This window comes from Gossypium hirsutum, chromosome D12, assembly GCF_007990345.1.
Source record: "Gossypium hirsutum isolate 1008001.06 chromosome D12, Gossypium_hirsutum_v2.1, whole genome shotgun sequence".
Taxonomy (NCBI): Eukaryota; Viridiplantae; Streptophyta; class Magnoliopsida; order Malvales; family Malvaceae; genus Gossypium; species Gossypium hirsutum.
The window spans coordinates 11,176,827-11,200,823 of record NC_053448.1 but is presented as its reverse complement, the minus strand read 5'-3'; the positions used below and the strand labels follow the sequence as shown (position 1 = coordinate 11,200,823).

General features: G+C 34.7%; 3 protein-coding genes, 1 long non-coding RNA gene and 1 pseudogene across 5 annotated transcripts; 4 read left to right on the top strand and 1 right to left on the bottom strand.

Annotated features, from left to right (window-relative positions):
* Window positions 1-1,643: 1,643 nt before the first annotated feature.
* On the top strand, window positions 1,644-2,471 carry LOC121224677 (uncharacterized). The gene is made up of 2 exons (XR_005922370.1): window positions 1,644-1,895; window positions 2,200-2,471. It is a non-coding gene; the product is annotated as an uncharacterized lncRNA (long non-coding RNA).
* A 388-nt stretch (window positions 2,472-2,859) lies between these two features.
* Window positions 2,860-5,146, top strand: LOC107945826 (mitogen-activated protein kinase 7-like). Of its 2 annotated transcripts, XM_016879970.2 has the most exons (3): window positions 2,860-3,694; window positions 3,809-4,235; window positions 4,309-5,146. In XM_016879970.2, the coding sequence occupies exons 2-3, from the start codon at window positions 3,813-3,815 to the stop codon at window positions 5,005-5,007; spliced, it is 1,122 nt and encodes a 373-aa protein (XP_016735459.2). In that variant the 5' UTR covers window positions 2,860-3,694; window positions 3,809-3,812; the 3' UTR covers window positions 5,008-5,146. The 2 variants fall into 2 exon arrangements, with proteins under 2 accessions (XP_016735459.2, NP_001314426.1); NM_001327497.1 differs by lacking the exon at window positions 2,860-3,694 and having other exon boundaries at window positions 3,779-4,235; window positions 4,309-5,031.
* Window positions 5,147-6,054: 908 nt separating this feature from the next.
* On the top strand, window positions 6,055-7,445 carry LOC107945823 (bZIP transcription factor 11). Its single transcript, XM_016879968.2, has one exon. It carries the CDS (start codon window positions 6,767-6,769, stop codon window positions 7,262-7,264), a length of 498 nt encoding a protein of 165 aa, XP_016735457.2. The 5' UTR covers window positions 6,055-6,766; the 3' UTR covers window positions 7,265-7,445.
* A 92-nt stretch (window positions 7,446-7,537) lies between these two features.
* LOC107945822 (uncharacterized) lies at window positions 7,538-13,495 on the bottom strand (annotated as a pseudogene).
* Window positions 13,496-23,327: 9,832 nt separating this feature from the next.
* Window positions 23,328-23,997, top strand: LOC121224675 (probable ubiquitin-conjugating enzyme E2 18). Its single transcript, XM_041108459.1, has 4 exons — window positions 23,328-23,462; window positions 23,545-23,648; window positions 23,730-23,832; window positions 23,940-23,997. The coding sequence occupies exons 1-4, from the start codon at window positions 23,433-23,435 to the stop codon at window positions 23,940-23,942; spliced, it is 240 nt and encodes a 79-aa protein (XP_040964393.1). The 5' UTR covers window positions 23,328-23,432; the 3' UTR covers window positions 23,943-23,997.

The following is a 23,997-nucleotide window of genomic DNA, read 5'->3' as shown; positions in this document are numbered from 1 at the left end:
CATTATTCGAGAAAAAGAATCATATCCAGTAAGTTAGGACACCATGTCTCAAATTCCCGATACGCGAATGAAAAATGCTTATTTTAAAAGATATTTAACTATCTTGGATTAAAAAAAGGAATCACAACCAGTAAGTTAGGACATGATCCTTTTTTAATTCTCGATATCGTTTAAAACTTGAGTTTGGAAAGATTCGTGTAATAAAGTTTAAAAGAATATTCAATTGTTTAAATCAAATGAAGAAATCGCAACCCAATACGTTAAGGCACAATTTCTCAAAATATTAAACATTGAATATTGCATTTATTGCGAAAAATCCTCGTCTTGAGAAAACAACGTGTCATATCCAGTGCGTTAGGACACAACGTATTGAATTCTCGATAACGAGTTTCTTATCATTTTTAAAAGAGTAATCTCGATTATTTAAGTTCAACGAAGAAAGTCGGAACCCAATACGTTAGGGCTCGATTCTCTCGAAGATCTAAAATACCGAATATTACTTATTTTTAAAATTTCTTTTTTGAAATCTAAATAAAAAATGGGTGTAATAGAATGATGATGATAATGTAAGTAAAATAATACAAGCACACTTAAAATGAGCAACAAATAAAATACATAATAAACAAATCAAAGATATATGAAATAATAAATGAATAAAAAATCTAAAGCATTTCATAAAAACAATGAACACTTCAATAAATAAATAAATAAATATCAAATAAAACAACGATAACAATACGAATTATAAAAATAAAATATTTATGTATGTGCATCTATATATTTAAATTATAAATTATAAATTATATGAATGTATATACATGTAAAAAAAAACAAATATGCATATCTATGTATATATATAAATTATAAAGCATAAAAAACATAAGTATGTATATATATAGATATAAATTGAAAAATATATGCATATGTGTACATATATATGAAGTGTAAAGTATATATATCATATAAGTATTTATATCTATATAAAATAAAAAAAAGGTTATCGACGTATATATATTATAAATATGTATGTATGCGCATATATATAGATATAAAAATAAAACTACAAAAAATATATATTACTAATTAATGTATTAAATATAATAGTAACAAATAAATAAGAGGAAAATAAAATTAATAATAATTAATAATAGTAACAACAACAATAATAATAAGGTTAAATAAGAAAATGCTAAAAAACACTGACTAAATTGAAATAAAACAAAAATACAGGGCTGATTTGAAAGTAAGAAGACGAAAAAGATCAAATTGCGACACGCGCAAAAAGGGAGGGATTAAAAAGAGGAATATTCCCTCGCTGACCAAACGACGCCGTTCCAGTGAAAAGCACGCACATGGTCGAGGGACCAAATCGAAACAGACGCGAAAATTCATGGCCAAAATTATAAAATATGCGAAAAACTTCCTTGAAAGCGCCACAAAATCGGAAGGATCAATTGTGCAAATAACCCAAGAGCCAAAAACACGCGGATCCTCCCCCAGGGTCGGGTCACCGCGAGGGTCAGAGACCAAAACGACGCCGTTTTGGCCTCTGAACCCCCAAAATCAAACGACGCCGTTTTATGGGGTTATTTAAACCCAAAATTTTTTAAAATCTTCATTTTTTCTTTTCCTTTGAGAAAAAATTGAGAAAGCTCTCTCCCCCTTTCTCAAATCCGGCCATGATCCGGCCTAGATCGTCGGTGTGCCTCCGTCGTAGCACCGCCGTGGGCGGCGGCCGGAGGTGCAAAACCGAACCTTTTTAGTTCCTCTTTTAGGCCGGTTGCTTCCAGATCGTGGATCTAGGGCCAAAACTCACAAAAAAGGGACCAAAGACGCGAAAATGGGGGCTAAACCACTCGACTTCCCCCTCCTCCGGCGCGACTTTTGTAAGAAAGGTACCCTCTTTTTCTTTTATTTACTGCCTTTATTTATAAATATGTTTATGCGTGAATGAAAATAAAATAGAATAGAAGAAACACATTTACAAAATCGAAAGGAAGAGCAAACAAATCACCTCGAATCTGTTTTTGTTATTTTTCTTTCTGCTAATATCTATTTTTGTTACAAGAATCGAAAAAAAAAAAAGAGAAAAAAAGAGAGAGCCCCCATTACAGTTCATATTCGGCTTATGTAGCCGAACTCCCCATTGTTCCTATTTTCCTATTTGTTTCTTTTTATTCTGCTACTGCGTGTTTGCAGGTGACTGGCGGCGCAAGTGGATGGACGGTGATGGACGCGGATGGGACGTCCGGCAGCGAACGAGCGGCGATGGCGGCTGGCAGAGGGCAAGTGGGCGACCCTAGGTGGGCCGGGGGATTAGGGTTTTTTTATAGTTTTAGGTTTTTTGGGCCATTGGGCTTTGGCATGTAATTGGGGTTCGGATTGTATTTGGGTTTGTTTAATTTTGGGTCTGCTTGAGCTGTACACCGAATATAAATAATCTAAACTCGAAAAATTTAAATTTGAAAGTATATTAACTTAAATTCAAAGAATTTGAAACTTAATAAACCAAACTTGAAAAAATTCAAGCCCAACTCTAATCCAGATTAATCGCGTGAACTGGAATTATGGAGGCTTGGGGATTAAAGCTTTTGGCGGTCGTGTACCTTCTTTTTTCCGCCATGTTCGTACCTTCCGTTGGTGAAGGTTTATTGTAAAAAAGTATGATAAATAATTTCAATCCAATAATCCTTTATATTGATCTTCATTTTGCTTTTTTGTTTTTTTTCTCCTCATAGTCTCTCGAGTGCAATTTTAAGCAATGAAAAGGAAAGACGTGACAAGTTCAAATTACTAAAAAAATATGTACGTAGTAACCATCATGTAAAGTAATTTGTTACCCAAAGGCCACAATGATACGTGTTTTATTCAATCTGAATCATTCGTAAATAGTTGCAATTGTGGGGAATATGGATTTCGGCAAACCAAAGCAAGCCAGGCGGCCTAAAACGGTGCGGGCACGTGGGCGGCAGCTTTACTTGAAAATAGAGGGAAATCCAATGTATCGTTGAAACAGTCACAATGGGGAGTTGATGATTGAAGGAAAAGCCAAGACAAATGCCAATGTAGTTGAAAAGAAGAAGCATTCCTTGCACGTTTTTATCAGCCAAGCCAACTTTAGTCACTGGGATGGCAAAGCTTTCACCTCCATTCTGACTTTCCTATACTACTGATAGGAATTATTGATGGAAAACAAAAGCTCTAGTCAATTTTAGTTATTTCTTTCCTTGGACTCAAGTAATGGTTAAGAACCTTAGAAGGCTTTGCCGCCCCCCCCCCCTTATATCTTCTCTTCTCTCTCTTGTCTCTTTGATCAGAAATTTAGACTCAGATAAGGTCAATTGTCTTTGTTTTGGATAAGAATTTTGCATAAAGACCCAGCTTTCATTTTTGGGAAAGACAAATGAAGAGGCTTTCTGTTTTTCTACAGTGGAATGATTTCAAATTTGTGAATTTGGAGTTGGTTTAGAGATTAAAAGAAAGAGTGGGAAAAAGGGTTTTTTTTTTTTTGGAAGAAGTGGAGGTGAAAGTTTGAAATTTTACAAGGGAATGATAAATTTTGAGGAATTTGAAGTTGCTGGTTGATTAAATAAAAGGGTAGCAGAAAAGGTTGGGTTTCCTGGTTTTCATTATAGGGAAAAAGTGAAAAAGCAGATAAAAAAAAAGGATCAAAACAAAGAAGCGGAAGCGGCAAGTAAGAATTGATTCCAAACCCTTTTTTTTCTTTTTAACCTTTTGGGTTACATTTAAGTTTTTTCTTTTTTCTTTTTTTTTGTTAATGGTGATTTTGGTGATGTGGGAATTTCAGAGGAATGGCAATGCCGGTGGAGCCACCGAATGGGGAGAAGCCAATGGGGAAGCATTACTATACAATGTGGCAAACCCTATTCGAGGTTGACACAAAGTATGTTCCAATCAAGCCAATAGGAAGAGGATCATACGGTATTGTATGCTCATCAATCAACAGGGAAACCAATGAGAAAGTGGCTATAAAGAAGATCAGCAATGTGTTCCTGAATCACGTTGATGCGTTGAGAACTTTGAGGGAGTTGAAACTTCTCAGACAAATTCGACATGACAACGTGGTTGCTTTGAAAGATATTATGATGCCAACTCAGAGAACCAGTTTTAAGGATGTTTACTTGGTTTATGAGCTTATGGACACCGATTTGCTTCAGATTATCAAGTCTTCTCAGCCACTTTCTAATGATCATTGCAAGTATTTTCTTTTTCAGGTACTGGGAAGTTTTACCTTTGCTTTCAAATGTGTTCATCAGCTTGTAACTAACCTTTGGTGTTATATTATAGCTACTACGAGGGCTGAAGTACCTTCACTCGGCAAACATCCTGCATCGAGACTTGAAGCCAGGGAACCTTCTTATCAATGCTAACTGTGACCTCAAGATATGTGATTTTGGGTTGGCTCGAACCAGCAGAGGCAATGAACAATTCATGACAGAGTACGTTGTCACCCGTTGGTACCGCTCACCCGAACTCTTACTCTGTTGCGACAATTATGGCACCTCCATTGATGTTTGGTCAGTAGGATGCATCTTTGCGGAGATTCTTGGTCGGAGACCTATCTTCCCCGGAACAGGATGCCTCAACCAGCTTAATCTAATTATTGGTGTCCTCGGAAGCCAGCAGGAGGCTGATCTTCAGTTTATTGATAATCCCAAAGCCAGAAGGTATATCGAGTCACTTCCTTTCTCTACGGGCATCCATTTGTCTCGTTTATACCCTCAAGCCGATCCTTTAGCCATAGATTTGTTGCAAAGGATGCTTATTTTCGACCCGTCCAAGAGAATTACTGTCACAGAAGCACTCCAACATCCTTACATGGCAACACTATATGATCCAAGGTGCAATCCACCAGCCCGAGTCCCGATTAATCTCGACATTGATGAAAACATGGGAGAAGAAATGATTAGGGGGATGATGTTGAGTGAGATGCTTCACTACCACCCAGAGGCTGCATCAACAAATGCTTACACCACATTGTTTTAGCTTTGCTTACAGAAACAGTATTGGTATTGGTATAGAGAATTCTACTACCTTGGAGCTTACCAATTGAGCAAAACATTTTGTCTTTAACACCTTGTTAATTAGTTCGGGTTTTGAAATAAAATAAATCCGGGTTGAAACAGTTCTGGATTTTTACTTTTCCTGTTCAAGCATTAAGGCTTAATCAAGGTTAAACACAGCTTTAAACCCTGGTTAGTCAAAACCATAGTTGTGGCTTGAAGGTTCCTTCAATATATCAACTTAATCATAGCTTGCGCCCACATTTTAGTCTAAAAAGTAAAATAAACAATGTTTGCAATTTGCAGCAACTAGGAACCTTCGGGGGCATATGCATGTGTTTGAAAGGATTCTAAATCAAATATCTGCTGTTGTGTTGAACTACTTAATTAATTATTTATTATTTCCCTCTGGGAAAAAATCAATGTGGTCAGTTCAAAGTCTAAACCAGCCAGCCAGCCAACAATTTCAACATTGTTAAAAGAAATTAATGGGTTGTGGTACATTGGATGTCCAGATTTTTCGGATTCTTAAAATAATTAAATAAATAAAGGTAATTAAGAGATGAATAAAGAATTTACATTATATGCTACTGACACAGTAAACAAAAGATTAGTTAAGAGAATCTTAAATATAAAATTGTTTTGAGAGCGCCATAATCAGCTCCTGGGTCTTTGCAGGAGCCACATGCTTTAAACCAGACCAGCCATGAGCTTGAAATTTAAGAATAATAATGGCAAACATAAAACACTAGTGCCTGCATTTTTTTATGGGGACCAATCTTCAGAAATCCGACATGAATGCATGTGACTTGTACGGCTTATATAGAGACTCCGTGAAGAACAGTGTCCTTTTTCCCATGGAAGCACTATTGGTTTACTTCACCATTTTCTTGAATTAGCTTGTTAGAACACAACATAAATTGCAATCCTGAAATGAAGATTTACTGCAACCTGCCAGGCTAGCAAGAAAACGACTGTCTGAAGCCGACAGAAGTAGAAAAAAAAAAAAACCCTTAACATTACATGACACTGTTGTAGCCATTCATTGTTTTTACAGTGGGGTAACTAAGCAAGCTTGCCAACATCAATTTTGCAACTGCTACTTGCTAATAAAAAGACCATACTTTTCAACTTCCTAGTTTTTATCTGTTTTAAATTTCCAGTGGGCATTTTCCTGTCTATAAAATTCACAATAAAATACTTCATCAACCTCTTTACTTTCTCATCTCATCTTGATTTCCCTTTTAGCTTTTAACGAACTCCTTTCTTTCTCTAGATCTCTCGTCCTTCCATCTCTGGTTTTCTTTTTATCTTACATTAATATAATCAATATCTCATAGTTCTTTCCTTGTTGTTCCTCTTATTTGTGTGTTTTTGAATGCTCATCAACATCTTGTCCCTGATGTTTGAGGACTCATGTCTCCCGTACTCAGTGAAATCCTCCTTTCTGGGTTTATGATAAACTCTACTCTGAGGCGCAGGACCCATCTTGTTCAATCTTTCTCTGTTGTTTTCCTTTACTGGTTCTACGTTTTTTCATGAACTCTCTCTCTCTCTCTCTCTCTCTCTCTCTCTCTCTCTCTGATTGTAACCCCATAGCCCGCTCTTATTTTCTTCAGCTTTTCTTCACCATTTTTCATAAATAATTCCATATCTGAGTTTCTTTGCATAATAAAATTTCTGGGTTCTGAGGCCAGTTATTGTTTCTTCTGTTTTTTTTGTTATAATTGTTGTTGTTACTTATGGCTACTTCAAGCAGTGGAGCATCCTCAGGTTCAAGCACGCTGAGAAGCTCGAGTTCATCGGAGGATTTTCAGCCGATTTTGGATGAAAGGAAGCGCAAGAGAATGCTATCCAATAGGGAATCTGCACGTCGCTCTCGGATGCGTAAACAGAAGCACCTGGATGATCTGATGGCCCAAGTTTCTGATCTCACCAACCACAATAACCAGATCCTCACAAGCATCAATGTCACCACGCAGCTTTACTCCAACGTTGAGGCTGAGAACTTGGTTCTTAGAGCTCAGATGACTGAGCTCAGCAACAGGTTGCAATCTCTCAATGAAATCATTCATTTCATAAACTCCAGCAATGGGGTTCTCCAAAGTGACACTAACTTTGACCAGCCGGCCTACTGTCATCCTTATCATCAGCTCAATGATGATAGTTTAATGAATCCATGGAATTTTTCCACAACCAATCAACCCTTTATGCCTTCTGCTGACATGATGATGTATTGATTGATTAATCAGGTCTTTGCAGTGTACCCTGGCTTTCTGGTTGTTCATTAATGTTGCTCTTTTTATCTTTTACTGGTGTTTTCAAATGCCCGAGTTTTTTTCTTTTATTTCCCTCGTTTTACTTGTATTATTTATGTTGTATTTAGAAATTCAAATTGCAACGCAGATGCATTTTCAGTTACACCGCGTTTATTATTATTATGAATGTAATAAATACCACCACAATCAATTAAGATGATCGAAATTGAAAAAAATAATCGAGACTTCACAAAATTTATGGTAAAACTTTCTTTAACTTCAAAACAAGTTACATGATCCACCTCCATTCTCAATCCAAATCTGCATAACATAAATCATACAAAGTCGAGAACTATAAGCCTAAAAATCTTCGATCTCTTGGAATTCCAGAGTGTTGTAACTTCTATTACAGCCATCTTTCACTCAACTGTCGGGTGATCTTTGGTAGTCAAGACTATAAAATGAACCTGCTTTTTCACCGTGGACCAGATGAAGCACGAGGTTTACCCTTCATTGAATTTAAGTGTTGAGTGACAAAGAGTACTCCCATCACAAGTAAAAGGCAACCAACCAGTGTGCTGAAAAAGAGGGCACCGGGTTGTCGTGTCTGGACAAAACCATATACTCCACTTGAGGTTACGAGAATAAGGTCAGTGAGCCCATCATTCGAGAAGTCCTCGGCAATCAGGGCATGGGAGGGCGGAGCAGGAAGATCGATTGATGTTAATACACTTCCTCCAGGAGAAATAATTACACCTGTTTGGTCTCCAGCAGCAAGGATCATTTGCTGATTGTCATGCACACGCAATGAGATCGACTTGAATGTTGGAACCACCATACCGCCTTCCATCATCCCTGAAGGTGAAGGAAGATTTGACCACGTAGCATCTGTCAGGAGCTGCCATTGCCAAACAGCATCATGTCCATGCAAGCCAGGAGAGTATGCAGTTACCTGCGAGGATTAATGCATTCTAAGTTCCCAAATCTTCAGCTTACATAAAAATCTAACAAAATAAAAACAATACATGAATTACTGAACCCGGTAGTTGCAAGATTGCACAATACCAGCCAAGGAGCTTGTGCAACTACGTCAGCTTCACAGAGGAGTGGCTACTAGGGGGGGAAGTTTCACATGAAAGAGTTACCTATAGAGTGTGTCCATCTCTATTACACGGAATGCTTACATCTATCAGGAAAGAAGGGAGAGGAATAACAGGATATACGGCAGGTTACTGGAATCCTCTGTCAAGATCTTGCATATATTAAGGAGGCTATCAAAATAAGACTAGCAAGGACAATCAAAGCAAACTTCCTGTAAATAGGAGTCTTTGTATAACTTGGGGATTAAATGGCTCTGCCTTCTTTCCATTTTTTCTTTTTTCTTTTTTCTTTTTTTTGTATGATTCATTGTCCTCTAGCTAAATGGGCTAGAAAAGTTTTGACCTACCAGTTTAACTGCTTCCTTCGGATGATAAATTTGCTTTCTCATCCAAAAAACCACAGTAGTAAAGGTATCACTCATTCCATGTTCACACATAACATGAAATAAGGACAGATTCTGCCTAATAAAGTACTTAACTAGATATTCCAAAAACCCAAAATCTAGGAAGGCATTTTTTATAAACTTCAAATCTATAGGTTCAAATAAATGACAAAAAGATATTGTTCTTTTTCTTTTAGAAAAGAATTCAGAACTCAAATGCATGCATCTTCAATCCAATGCCATGGGAGCTACAAAAACATTAGACATAGAACAGCAGCATACCTCTCCTCGATTTGTCAAGAAAATAACATCACCATGGCTCCCCTTACGATGCCTATGTCCATCACTTCTGGGGATCAGAATGGGTGTTGCAACTTCTAAAGAAGCAACATGACTACTTCGACCAAAACCTCTGTAGAACTCTCCATGCTGGAATAAATTGAAAGGGGAATGATGACATATTGAAGCATTAAATAGTTGTTCTCGAACTGGTACTCCAGAGGTTGCCACAGCCCAACAAGGTCGCAGCACCTCCATTGATCCACTAATAACAGTCTGCTCAGCACCATTTCCACCAACAGCCTGAGGAGAACAAATATAAGTGGTCACTTCAGAAGTAGTTAGAACATTTGTACTAATGGAGTCATTTTTAAATATGAGATGCACAACAAAAACAATTTGGTACAAGGTAATATAATAAAATAAAAGAGAAGCCCGCACCTGGACATGATCCAGGACTCCATCTCCATTGATATCAGCATGAAGGCCTCCTTCTTGAAGATGAAGCTGATGAAATCAATAAATATTATCCGTCAATTCAGTATAGCAATATACAATCTTGACATATAGCATGAATACATTGTATTTAAAAGCTAACAGTAGGTCCATTTGACAATTGCAATGCATATTTCATGAGGGAAGAAAAAATATATAACTAAAGCTGAAAATTAGATCAAGAAAAGATTTTCGATAAAAAAAAAAAAAAACAGGGCTGACTTTCAAGTTACAAAAGTAGCATTTCATATTAACAGACAGTGAAAGAAATTTAGACACAAATTAGTTCAGCCATTCTCACAAAGCATTATATTTAAAAGTACATAGTGAGAGTCAACAGTCACCTTGCATACAGTTCGACCAGATGCCAAATGAACAGCTTCTATCCCTTCCTTTTGATGGGCCACAACAACGTTAGGAACCCACCAGAGCTGGGTGTAGTTTGTTATGGTTGGAATATAAGCCATTGGCTGCAACAAAAAAGTAAAGAAGAAAATTATAGGCATTTATAAGATAAATTCCATAGACTGTTTCCTTCGTGAATCAGGGAAAAAAACTAATCATTAAAAACATACACGGTAAACATATCTTGCAAGGAAAAATTCAGTTTGGAATATATCTGGAAATCACAAAAGAGAAACTGACAAGATAATGAAACTGAGAGGTCATACAATATAAGCAATATCCTTCAGTAAATAAGTTTGTCACAGGGTCGGGTCTCCTAGTGTACAAGACCAACTAAGTGGAGCAGCAAAAGGCGGCAATTAGATGCATCGAAGTCATAGAAAAGTCGCAACAAAGGAGAACATACAGTTATAAGAAAAGAGGTGCATATGAGGTGTCATTCCAATGAACTACAAGATACATTTCATCACAGCTAAAATGAAACCAGCCAAATAACTGAAAAACCTTCATGTCCATAGTCTCCTCTAAACTTCTGAATGAATGTTTTGACAGAAGTACGCATATCCCATTGAAAAACTTACCTTCTTAGATTTTGCTGAACCGGCATACTTGGCAGCTTTTCCAATCAAGTTTGATATTTTTTTTGAATCATCCTTCCCTGGAGGATGGTGTTCCTCAGGCTTATGAAAAGGATATGTTGTTGACTTTCCAGGTACTCTTTTCAATGTTTTCCTCTTATGTCGCTTGAAATGTGACAACTTCAACAATGTATCTTCTCTCCTATCCTAGAGAAAAAAGATAGATGTAACATGAATCCCTCACATTCTTGAGTATGAAAAGAACAGAGTTCATAATTAGCATGTACTAATAATAGCTTACCCAATGATGTGGCATAACTCCAAGGATTGATTCTCTAAATTCCCTGCATTCAAACTACAGTTCACATGTCTAAGAGATTCTATACTTGGGATTGATTCAACTAGATTGGAAAAAAATCAAAATATTATCGCATTGGGAATCATCTAGATAGGGGAAATGCTTTAAAAGAAATAAACATACCAACGCAATTAGACAAATAACCACAACTTAGATTAGTTAAAAGTTACAGAAAACTAGAAACATGAGAGAACAAGTGTGCTTTAATAGCAGGTGAAATGAGACTCGTATTTGACTGAAAATTTGACTCACAAAACAAAGATGAATGTAACCAGGAAAACAGATGTGAAGCTAGAAAAAAACCAGCTGCCTATGATTTTTACTTGAATTATGACGAGTCAATTAACAAATAAGATTCAGCTACTAGTATCTTTTTTCCCCAAAGCACTTAAAGTTTATAACCTCCTTCAGAGATATATAATAATCCAAATGGCCTTAAAGCATACCTCACCAGGTTGACGAGTGTTCAGAGCATGCACATCAAGCTTGTAGTTATGTTGTGGAATTAGCTGTGATGAATCTGAAGAATGTTCTTCAATATTCTAAACCAAAAAATAAAATGATTATATCAGCATGTAGCGAAGGAGAAGATAGCTGATAAAGGTACCAAACTTGCAAATAAGGTGACAGCAACTATAAAGCAGCACTTATATTCTCCAAAAGCTTAACATTTGGTGAAAGATATGCAGAACTGCAAAGAGAACAACAGAAAATAATGATGAAAATTTTAAAAAATATTTCTGAAAATAAAGAAGCATACCTCGTTCTTCCTAGACCATTGAAGTCCACCTTTTCGTCCATCAAATGCATAAAAAGCAAAATGACGTAAATTCACAGTTCCAGAGTTTTCAGAAGCCTATATAGGATACAATGTATCAGTATTCAGATCATGAAACTAGGAGTGACATCCACTTATTTCTAATGCTGCGGATTTTGTGCATAGAAGTGCAGGAACATCAAGGAGCTCAAATAGAGAGAATAATAGAAATCATTTTGAACTTTGACAGGTTCAAATGGTTAATGCCAGAATGACAACTTCTAGGTATTTGACAGACAAGTTTAAAAAGACTAAAGTAACAAAAAGAAAAAAAATGGAACATAACAGAAGGAAGCACTCAAGAAAGTGTGTGAAATGGGGGGCTGTTCAGCAGCAGACTTAACATGCCTGGGTTTTACTAAATCTCTTTGCATAAACATGGGAATACCAACATAAATAATAATAAGCAAGCAGATGTTTAACATCGATGGACAATGATACATCCATACCTCCTTTTCATTTGCACTTCTTCTATGCTGCTCGGCACTTCGTTCTGCCATCCCAATTTCTTCAAAAGGATCTAGGTATAACTGATAATGTTAAGGAAACTTGTTAATTAACCGAAGATAAGTAACATAAAGAAAACCACTTCACAAACCATATATCCAAGTCTTGGTAATATTAAACACTGCAATGCTAAAAAGTTATTAAAAAATCAGTTCCTATGTAATCTGAATCTAATAGTTTTAAGAACCCAGACTTGGTGAACAGAAATGTACAGCAAGATTTTAAGCTTATAACTGGAGAAGGGACACTACAACGACGACGATGACGACAAAAACAACAACAAAAGCTTAGCTTAACATACATGGGGCTGCATTTCCATCCTCCCACCAACAATGACTAAACCTGAATCCCCGTGCTTCAAGGTGTAATTACTTATCGAAATTGCAATCTCTCTATGGTGCGCATTATGTGGAAAATCCTCCTGAATGCCACAAAAACCCAAGCCTATCAGGAAAACACTATTTGAGAACAAGTTACAGAATAGATCAAATACAAAACCCCAAGTACACAAACCTGCAAATTATTCTCCCATAACTTTGTGAGATTATGGTCAAAACACATAACAGACCAACCCGAAGTAACAACAACCAGGACCTGTTTCTGAGGTTGCCCAGACTTATAAATTCGATCTATAACACCGGTGGCCATGGCTACGGGACGTCTACCAGAAGCAACCCTGATCTTATCAGGCAACAAAGACACCTCTGCCAGCAAAGGCGCTTCACTGAATCCTTCATCAACACGCCGTGCGTGTGGCTCTAATACCTAGTAGGTTCCGAATTCAATCAAATTCATAATTTAGAAAAAAAATAGTTTTTCTTGCCACACAAATAAATTGATTAATTCTACAAAGAATTGAATAACCTGAATTTTGGCATCGTGAGTGGCGACGAGGATTTCCTTTTTTCCGTCGCCATTCAGATCGGCAACGAGAGGCGGGGGAGACGTTCAGCTTCGTATTTGATCGGGTATTCATCGGATAAATGATACCACGCTTCTCTAAACGAAAAATCTCCCTCGTGCTACACAAAACAAAGAAGGAAGTAAAAAATGGATATAGAAGGGAATTAAAAAGCCCATGTGTTTCTAGGGTTTATGGTTCGTGAGATGAATAGAAGTGAAGAAACAGGAAATAAACGAACCTGAAGAGAGAAGAATATGGCGAAAGCAGAGAGCATAAGAATAGCTAAATCTCGTTTCCTCATGGGGCTCTGAGAGTTGGAGTCGCAGCTGGATTGAAGGATCAATGTCTGACTGGGGTCAGCTCAGCAAATCAGATGTAATTGTAAAACACTGGAAGTGGAAAAAAACGTCGGGCGGTTCATGTTTCAACTGACATAGGAAAACAAAGCATGGACTGGATCAGATCTTCGAGTTAGGGCCGAAAAGGAAACATGTCGGGTAAGAAATGGGTTCAAGCCCATAGAAACATTAAGGGCCACAAAAAGGGTAAATTTATTTTGGTTAAACAACAGCATTAGTCACCCAACTATTAATGTGTTTCTGTTTTTGTCACCAAACTACAAAAATTTTCAATTTTGTCACTAACATTTTTTTATTGTTTTTGTTATTGTCACCCTCAGTTAAATTGTTAATAGAAATAATGGCGTGACATCGTTTAACACTTAGCCACCGACACTTATACATTCTATTAGTTTGGTTTTGATTCTAAATAATCCAACAAATTTGATTCTTTATATTTACAAATTCTATCAATTTGGTCTTCAAACACGTCTTTATCATAAATTGAAATTATAAATCAAATTTACAACTTTGACTATGCACTTTTTTATAAATAAATTTTATTATACTATATTAAAAATGTATAATATAATATTTTCCTCGATATATATAAATAATATAATATTAATCTTTTACTATATATTTTGGTTGGTTATATATGAGTGCAATGAACATTTGAGCCCTTTTATTTTTGAATTTTTTTTACTGAAATTTTTAGAGTCCAAGAAAAGTGAACTTCTTAACTTGTAACACTTATATAGCAAAGCTAAAAATAGTTTAACCAATTGAAATTATTTTTAGTTAAGTCTAATTTTATTGAACTATTTTCAAACTATTTTAAATTAATTTAATCAACTTGCCTTTACTATATTTAGCCACTGAAACTCCTATAAATACAGCCTCCATGATTTTATGTTGCATGAATTCGTTTATTATTATTAAAAAAATAGTGACCTTAAATTGAAGTTTAATAAAATTCTTAATATAGTAATAATGTGAATTTACTATGGACTTGATTAGATTTACCTTTAATATAGGTTGAACTAGACCTTGAGTTATATATATATACTACAATAAGAATTTCTTGTTTACCATGTTATTGTATTTGATTGAATATGCAAGTTGAATTTATTTTTAAATGTGATTTATGCTGAATATATGGTTACAAGCCCAAAATAAATTTTGAGAAAAGAAGGAAAAAAGAAATTATTTCGTGTGGAAAATCCATAGTTGTTGTTAGAAAGAAGTGTGATAGTGGGAAAGTCTATGTCTAGGACCTAAATGTGCTATGGGTTATTTTTCTAAGATGGAAAAAGGGTCTATTTATAAGTTAAATTTGTAGGTCAAATAATATTAAAATAACCTACACTAATCAGAATTTAAGTGGGAACTAAATGCAGAGTTTAACTAGGAGAAAAAAAGCTGAAAAATACGATGCATAACTTTACAAATTTCCACATTGACTCATATTTCCACAACGCCCTCTTTACTAAAGTCGGCCACGGGCTTATCTCGAACTATGCAATATATTAACTGAGTCGAAGCAGTGATTAGAAGCTGGAAGTCTTCTAGTCTTCTTCTTGTTCACTACCAAATCAAAATTGACCCTGGTTTGATTTCCACGAACACAATGCATTATCTTTTCAAAACCTACATTTAAAAGAGAACCTCTCTTATACGAAACAATCATATCTTTTTCCCTCTTATGACCAAGTTATCTCCGCTTCAAATGAGTCGACTTCGACTCCTTAACAAACAAGGGACGTCTTATTTCACCAGTCACCATTGATTCTTCCAAAACATAAAGATTGTCAATCATTTTACCTTTCATCAAAACAAGAACCCACGGGATACCTTAATGTCGCTTGACTCGATGTTAATTTTACAACCCTTCAAGTTTGAAATTCCTAAAGAGATGAGATTTTTCTTTAAGTCAAGCAAATATCTGACATCTAACAGTGTCCTAATTGTCTCATCGTGCATCCTGATCTTAACAATACCAATATCGGTTACCTTGCTGGGTGAACCATTCCCAATACGTACAACTCCACCTTCAACTGAATTGTATGTGAAAAACCAGTCCCTGTTGGGACACATGTGGAAAGAATACCCCGAATCCAAGATCTACTCGGATGTAAACTTAGAGCTTTTACTTGTTGACACCAATAAGAAATCATCACCCTTGTCATTGGCCAAATTAGCACCAGCTAAATCTTCCTCGTTGCTTTCAGCAACTTTTTTATTTCGCAGTTTGTAACAATTTGCCTTGACATAATTTAACTTCTTACAATAGCGACATCTTTTGTCTCATTTCCTTGATGCTACCAAAATCGAGGCTTGCCTATCTGACTTGCTATCCGAACCAAACTCATTGTCAAGTTTGCCTTTGCTCAATAGATGACCCTTCACATCCTCGAATGAGAAATTATCTATCAAAAATCAAGGTCTCCCTGAAAGACTTGTACGAAGGGGGTGAAGAGCACAATAATAGCATAGCCTGATTTTCATCGTCAACCTGAACCTTAACATTTTTTAAATCATTCAAAAGAGTAATAAATTGACTGATGTAACCTCTAAGGTGTTCACTTTCATCCATGTGGAACGTGTATAAACATTGTTTCAACACCAATCGATTAGCCATAAACTTTGTCGCGTGAAAGGTTTCTAACCTTTTCCATAAGATGAATGTCATTTTCTCCATCAAAACCTCCTTCTCAAGATTACTCTAAATCAAAATTGTCGTAATTCGAAACTTGCCACAAATTGAAATTTGTGATGGCATCAAACTTATCAATATCAAATTAGCACCAGCTAAATCTTCCTCGTTACTCTCAGCAACCCTTTTATTTTGCAGTTTGTTACAATTTTCCTTGATATGATCTAACTTCTTTCAATAACGACATCTCTTGTCTCGTTTCCTTGATGCTACCAAAACCGAGGCTAGCCTATCTGACTTGCTATTTTAACCAAACTCGTTGTCAAGTTTGTCTTTACTCAACAGATGACCCTTCACATCAAGACCTACTCTTTGGCTAGGCCACCCAGCTTGACCCGAAGGCTCGCCCGAAGAGTAGGAGGGTTTAGGCAAAAATATAAGCTCGAAAAATGGGCTTGGGAAAAAAAGACATTTTTGCCTGAGCCCGACCTGAATTCACTAAATGCCAAAAAATTACTGTTTTTTATTTATTTTATTGATATTTTATTGTTGTTTTCTCCCTATTTTGCTACCATTTCACCATTATATTGCTACTATTTTGTTATTATTGTTTGGACATTGTATAACACTTGTTTTATTGTTAATTTTGGTATTATTTTAGAGACATTTTCTTGTTAAGTTGCATCTATCTTAGTATTATTTAAGTATACATATTTTTTAAAATTTATTTTCAATTTGTTCAAAAATATTTATTTTAATGTTTTAGTATTTTTGATGTATTATATATATTTAAAAGTTATGTAAAAAAATAATATAATATAAAAAAATTTAATATGGGCGGGTCAGGCCCAGGTTTTAGCATTTTTATCCGGGCCAGGCTTGAGCAAATTTTTAGGCCCATTTTTCAGATCAGGTTGGGCCTAGAAAGCGGACCTTACATTTTGCTTGGGCCTGGCCCAAACCCGGCCCATGATCACCTCTATTCACATCCTCGAATGAGAAATTATCTATGTCATAAATCAAGTCTCCTTGAAAGACTTGTATGAAGGGGGTAAAGAGCACAATAATAGCATAGCCTGATCTTTATCATCAATCTAAACCTCAACATTTTTTAAATCATTCAAAAAAGTAATAAATTGACTGATGTGACCTCTAATGTGCTCACTTTCATCCATGTGGAACGTGTATAGACATTGTTTCAATACCAATTGGTTAGCCAGAGACTTTGTGGCGTGAAGGGTTTCTAACTTTTTCCATAAGATGAATGTCATTTTCTCCATCAAAACCTCATTCTCAAGATTGCGCTAAATCAGAATCGTAACTTGCCATAGATTAAATTTGTGATGCCGTCAAACTTATCAATATCAAAACTTATTGTTGCCATCTCTGAATGGGTTGATTACGGAAATTGAACTAACTCTGATACCGATTTGTTAGGGATAAACTCGGTTAAGAAACGAACAAGTAAAATAACGAAGAAATTAAAAAATTGAACATAAATATTTTATGTGGAAAAACCCCTCCGAAGAAGAAAAAAATTCATGGGAAAAGATAATTTCACTAAAACAACAAAAACAAATAGTACAAAATATAGAGATAAAAATAAACCCCGAAACTCAAAAATAAGAACCCTCAAAACATAAACACAAAATTCTCTGAAAGCTTGAAAAGCTAATACCCAATTGTGTTATGGGTTATTTTTCTAGGGTGGAAAAAAAGCCTATTTATAGGCTAAATTTGTAGGTTAAATAATATAAAAATAACCTACACTAATCAGAGTTTAATTGGGAGAAGAAAAGCAAAAAAATACGAGGCATAACTGTAATGACCCAAATTTAAGGTTAACGGAATAGTGGTTTCGAGACCACAAATCCGATGAGGAAAAAATTATTTTTATTATATTTCTATGGCCTACAATTTCACGGAAAGATTTTGTGAAAAATTTAGTTCAAAAATTTTAACGTTTGGGCACTCAATTTAGTCAAAAGGACTAAATTGTAAAAAGTGCAAAAGTTGAGTTCTATATGTTAGAGGTGTTCAATTGTTATGAAATTTTAAATTGGAGGTCTTTATATGGTAATTAGACAACTGGTTAAGTTGGTGGACAAAATGGACATGGTTAGGCATGTTTCCAAAGTTTTTCATTAAGGGCATTTTAGTCATTTAGTTATTAAAATGAATTAAAAACAAAATTAAAAGCCAATTTTGGTCATCTTCTTCATTAGGCCGAATTTAGCAAGGGTAGAAGCCATAGTTAGGGTTTTCAAGCTTCCAAGCTCCATAGTAAGTGATCCCAAGCCCCGTTTTTAATACTCTTTACGTTTTTAAGACCCCGGTAGCTTAATTTAGCCTATTCTAGCAATAATTTAAACTAGGGTTCATATTTGGAAAAATACCCATAGGTGAAATGTGTTTATTTGATGTTTTATGGTGGAATATGAAGCTAGAAATTATGTTAAACAACTTTTGCTAAGCGATTTAAGTGAAAACGAGTAAGTTGACATAATCGGTAAAAATACCTAATGTTTATAAGTAAGTGTTAGAGTGGGAATTTGATGTTGCCATAGAAGGAAAAAATGTTCAGCATGTCATAAAACATAAGAATATGAGATGAAGTTTAATTTCCGAGCCTTGGGGAAAAATGTAATTATGTAAAAGTTTAGAGGCAAAATCGTAATTTTACCAAAGTTAGAGTCGAGGGCTATTTTGATAAATGTGAGTATTAAATGAGTTAAATTTGCTATTTTAGATCAAGAAGAACGAAACTCAAGGTTAGACGAAGGAAAGAATAAAGTTGAAGGCTAAGTTGGTGAATTTGGCTATATTTTGTACCGAGATAAGTTTATGGTAAATAAATATAATATTTCAATAATTATTATTAATATTGTTATTTTCCAGCAATTATGCATTTATTTATGAATTTATTTAATGTTAACTCAAGTATGAGATGACAGAGAATTGGTGTTAAAAAGCCCCGTTGAAACATGAGGAATGTATCGGATACAAATGTCATGACATTTGGGTAAAGAGGTACCATGTAAGACCATGTCTGGGACATGGCGTTGGCACCGAGATGAGAGGTACCATGTAAGACCATGTCTGGGACATGGCGTTGGCACCGAGATGAGAGGTCCCTCGTAAGACCATGTCTGGGACATGACATGGACACCGATATGAGAACATCCCATGTAAGACCATGTCTGGGACATGGCTTTGGCATGTTAATATCAGAAAAGACCCAAGTATCCTTATTATTCCAACGTGGCTCAACGGGCTAGTAAACGAATCATGTTAATGAAAGTTCATTTAAAAGCATAAATGGCAAGCTCAGATGAGTTATAAGAGTTAAGAACTTACTATATAATTAATTGATACTCAATGTTTCAGCAAGAGAAGAATAAGTTACGATCATGAGTTAACTAAGTAAACCAATAAGAGAACGAGAATGAGATTAAATAAAGAGTAAACTAGAGATATTGACATTTGAGTTTAATTATGTGTTAAATGTTGTTATTTATTTGCTAGTAAACTTACTAAGCTTTATGCTTACTTCTTTATTTTCTTTCTCTTATAGTATTGTAAACTACTTTCGGGAACTTAAGACGTCGGAGATCGTCCATACTATCAACAACAACAACTCGGTATTTATAATGAACCATGTTTGGGTTATGGCATGTATAGGGACTTAGTTATTTTGAATGTTTGTATTTATGATTTTGATAAAGAATGATATGTAAGTATTTGATGATGAATGGTTGTTAAAATGGCTAGGTATGAAGGTGTTGTTGTTACAAATGTTTAGGTGATAAATCATGCATAGAAATCATGAAAGAGTAAAATTTGCAAAGAAACAGATTTCAAGCAGCAACAGTGATGTGACTTTGAAAAATCACCTAGAATAGTATAAAATTAATTAGAAGTTGAATGATATATATAATTAAAGCTTATTGAGTATACTTTCATATAAAAATAATGGTGTAGCAAAATGAATTTTATATTTTAAGATATGTGAATTTTAGTAAGATAGGGTCAGAACTGTTTTTGGAGTCCCCTGTTCTGAGTTTATAAAATAATTATAAATTGTAAAAAATGGTTATGAGTTTTAGTTTATATGTATAGATTTCTTATTGAGTCTATTTCTGTAGAAACAAGTGAGAACACCATATGAAAATCCTACAATGAGAAAGCTTATTTTTAGTGACAAGAGGTCAAGATAGTCGAGTGGTGAAACAAGGGAGAATTTAACTAATAAACTGTACTAATTGGCTGAACCAAAAATTCTAAAAAATTTATGGTAAGAAGATATATGAGTCTAGTTCAGGGAAAATTTACGGATTTAAATTTCAAATTCCGTAGCTCGAGTTATAACTAAATTAGTAACTACTGCGCAGGTGGACAACTTTGTTGTGAATAGTGAAAAATATCAAAAGTAAAATTTTATGCCCCGAATTTTAAGTAATAAAGTAATGCTCGACTGACCCGAACTCTCGTAAGGTGTAATAACTTCACACAAGAACATAAAAAATAAAAAAAAGAAACAAGAAGATAAAAGATGAGAAGTGTGTGTAAAAGTCCTAAGATTGGAAACTAGATGAATCCACCCCCTCAAACGGCTCTATTCCTCTCCAAGAAAGAAATCTTGGTAGAAAAAAGCTTGGATACGATCCCCACAATCTAAAAGATTGTTAAAACTTTTCTAAAAGAAAAACTTAAGAGAAATTCTTTAAAAGAAAAACTAAAAAAAGAATTTTATTAACCAAAGAGAGAAGTTGCTGAATCGATTATTAATTGTGTACAATAAAGAAGTCTTTATATAGGCTAACTAAGTACATCCAAAGAAAAACTCTCAACTATACTGAAACTCTAATTAACCTAAACAAGAAGTAGTTTTAAACTAAACTTTCTTGTTGACATAAAACTCCAAAATAACTTAAAATACTTAAAAATATATCCAAAATTTGGAAATAAATAATAAAATAATAGGACTTAATAAATACAATATTGGCCTCATATATAATAAAATTTAAGCCTAAAATTGAATCTAATATGATTTAAACTCGAATTAAAAGCCTGAAACTCATAATTTTAGTAATAATCCCGTCCATAAATTTTACTTGTCAATCTTCACTAAAACAGTCATAACTTGAGCTCTTGAACTCAAAATCTAGTGATACAAATTGCGTTTCAAAGCTAAGAGATAGATCTTCGAATGCTATGAATATCTCAACTTAGAAATGCCTTGATCCCATCCAAAAAGTCATCGCAATTTGACTGAGTTTCCAACTTGAAAATTGGCAGCTTCAATGAATAGAATTTAATAAATTTCACTCCATCCGTGCATGTATCAATTGTTTACGCAGTTCGATTTTTCCTATGTCTGAAAAGCCTAGTTCAGTGAAATAATCCACTATCTTTCAACCTTATACATAAGGTGATTTAAGTCCTAACACACCTTGATTTAGCAGCCTCACTTTTGTACGTAAAGATCTAGATCACTCCCTTTAAATTTTCGCACCGAAAACTATCAATAATCAAAGTGACACACTTGTTTGCTCAATTAATGCACTCACAATAACAAGTTCCCCTTAAAAAATACTAGCAAAAATAGTATACAATATATTAATAAAGTCCAAGATAATGTAGGGATGTTGGAGATAAGTCTTCAATGCAATACATATCTAATCTCCTTATTTCAAAGAATCTGATTTCTTAATTTGATCCAATTTTCAAAATATGTTGCTTCAAATGAATCATTCTTCATATATGATCTATCATATTTCTACAATATCAACAAGGTTCATTGTCCAACAATTTTGTTCTTAAAATATCAATTCAAATATGTCAGATTATGATGTCTGTCGTAGTGGCCTCAACACATATCACCTGCGAAGAAGGTTGAGAAAACATGTTTTTACGTAATGAACTGCCTTTGGATTTTTATAACTGCATCCGGATGCCTCCGTTCCTAGCTGTTTTGGTAGTAATAACTGCACATAAAACAATGGCCATGCTGAAGAAGGCAAATGATAGAAGGTTTGACATGTTAAAAAAGAATATTATTAATCTAGTGTTTGTCCTTCTAGAACATCCTTTCTAATTAATGTTGTAATGAAAGCAGAATATGAGAAACATAATTTGCTTATCCAAAAAGATTTGTTGCCAAAGGAAAAGCATTCAGTCAGCAAGACTAGAATATGCTTGGTTTGGTTAAATCAGAATAAGCATCGCAGGAGTCAAAAGGAAGTGACTACCCTGGGCATATACCTGCCGAATAAGTTAAAAAGTAAAAGAATCCTTGCCCATCTTGATTTTCCTATATCTTTATTCCTGTTTTAGATAACAAACGAATTTCAGCTTTGCAAATATCCATATAATAAATTCTCGTTCTTTTTTAAGAAATGAAATGTCATTGATATCTTCTAGCTTTAGGGTTTTTTTTTCATAAAAGAATATATTTGTTCCATGAGAATAGGGAATATATGGTAAAGATTCATATTTGGATTTAAATTTAAATACAATGCAGATCTTAGGATTAAGTTTTGGGGACTGATAAACTTTTTTAAAATTTTAGGAGTTTAATGAATTTAAAAAAAATACGGATCTAATTAAAATTTTTATGAGATAAATGAGAATTTTTAAAAAAAATTTAAGAGAGCTTAATTAAAATTTTATGGAAAATAGAAATTTCCCAAATATTTTTTTGGGGAGGGGGACTAATCCCTCTTTTAAAACAACCTATTAAATTAAAAAAAATTAATTCCGAAAAACATCCTCAAACTACAATTTATATTCTAGATTTATCACTGAACTTCAAAATTATTTAATTAAATCTTCAAAATATCATTATTATATTAATTAAGTTCATCTCTCAATCTAGCCATCACTTTAGGTGTTTACACAAGGACCTGATTGATACATACAAATACTTCAAGAACTGAATTAGAATATTTTAAAATTTAAAAACCAATTTAAAACGTGGACTATAGTGGGATATGTGCCATAGAAAAAGGATAATCAAAGGACGGTAGAAACGACATCGTAGAGTGTTGAATCAATTGACTTGGAAGACTTTTTTTTGGAAAAAGAAAAACCGCCTTGACAAATATAAGCCATGGAGTAAGGAGAGAGAGAAAGCGAGGTAACGGTGGAACACAAAGAGGGGCCAAATACTCCCCTCATAAATCGTCGCTCTTTCTTTCTCTTTCTCAAAAGCGCTCTCCCTTTCCTTTCATTGTTGTTGTTCCGTAGTATTTCTTTTATTTTTCCTTTTGATTTCCAAGAGACTCTCATATTTATAGAAAGAGAGGACCCAAACGCACCGTATATAAGCATGAGCAGCTCTTCCGCCTCTTCTCGCAAGGTTCGTTCCTTTCCTTTACTTCACTCTTTCCTTCTTTTGTCAATTTTGGTTTGATGGAATTTGATTTGGGTTGTTTGTTTAGGCACTAAGTAAAATTGCATGCAATCGGCTGCAAAAGGAACTGGTAGAGTGGCAGGTCAACCCTCCTTCTGGTTTCAAACACAAAGTCACTGATAATCTTCAAAGGTTTTGCATTGATTCTCTCTTTTCTGTATTTTTTTTTAAATTGATACTTTTTTTAATTTATTTTCTTTTTGTTTTTTAAAGGTGGGTGATTGAAGTAAATGAGCTGCGGGAACTTTGTACACCAATGAAACCTATCAGCTTCAAGTGGATTTCCCTGAACATTACCCTATGGAAGCTCCCCAGGTTTGGTTTTTACTCAAGACCCCATTTTTTAGTGTTTTTTTTTCTTCAATTCCATTCTAATAATTTTGCACTTTCTGTTTTGTTTCTTTTGGGTTACATTGGTGGCAGTGATATTTCTTCAACCGGCACCTCTCCATCCACATATTTATAGCAATGGCCATATTTG

What these genes read in the sequence shown, in the direction of transcription:
- LOC107945823 (XM_016879968.2), top strand. Translation starts at nt 6,767, where the DNA reads ATGGCTACTTCAAGCAGTGGAGCATCCTCAGGTTCAAGCACGCTGAGA.
- LOC107945826 (XM_016879970.2), top strand. Translation starts at nt 3,813, where the DNA reads ATGGCAATGCCGGTGGAGCCACCGAATGGGGAGAAGCCAATGGGGAAG. An exon ending in GCAAGTATTTTCTTTTTCAG is followed by an intron (nt 4,236 to 4,308) that starts GTACTGGGAAGT and finishes GTTATATTATAG; the next exon opens with CTACTACGAGGGCTGAAGTA.
- LOC121224675 (XM_041108459.1), top strand. Translation starts at nt 23,433, where the DNA reads ATGAGCAGCTCTTCCGCCTCTTCTCGCAAG. An exon ending in CTTCCGCCTCTTCTCGCAAG is followed by an intron (nt 23,463 to 23,544) that starts GTTCGTTCCTTT and finishes TTGTTTGTTTAG; the next exon opens with GCACTAAGTAAAATTGCATG. An exon ending in GTCACTGATAATCTTCAAAG is followed by an intron (nt 23,649 to 23,729) that starts GTTTTGCATTGA and finishes TGTTTTTTAAAG; the next exon opens with GTGGGTGATTGAAGTAAATG.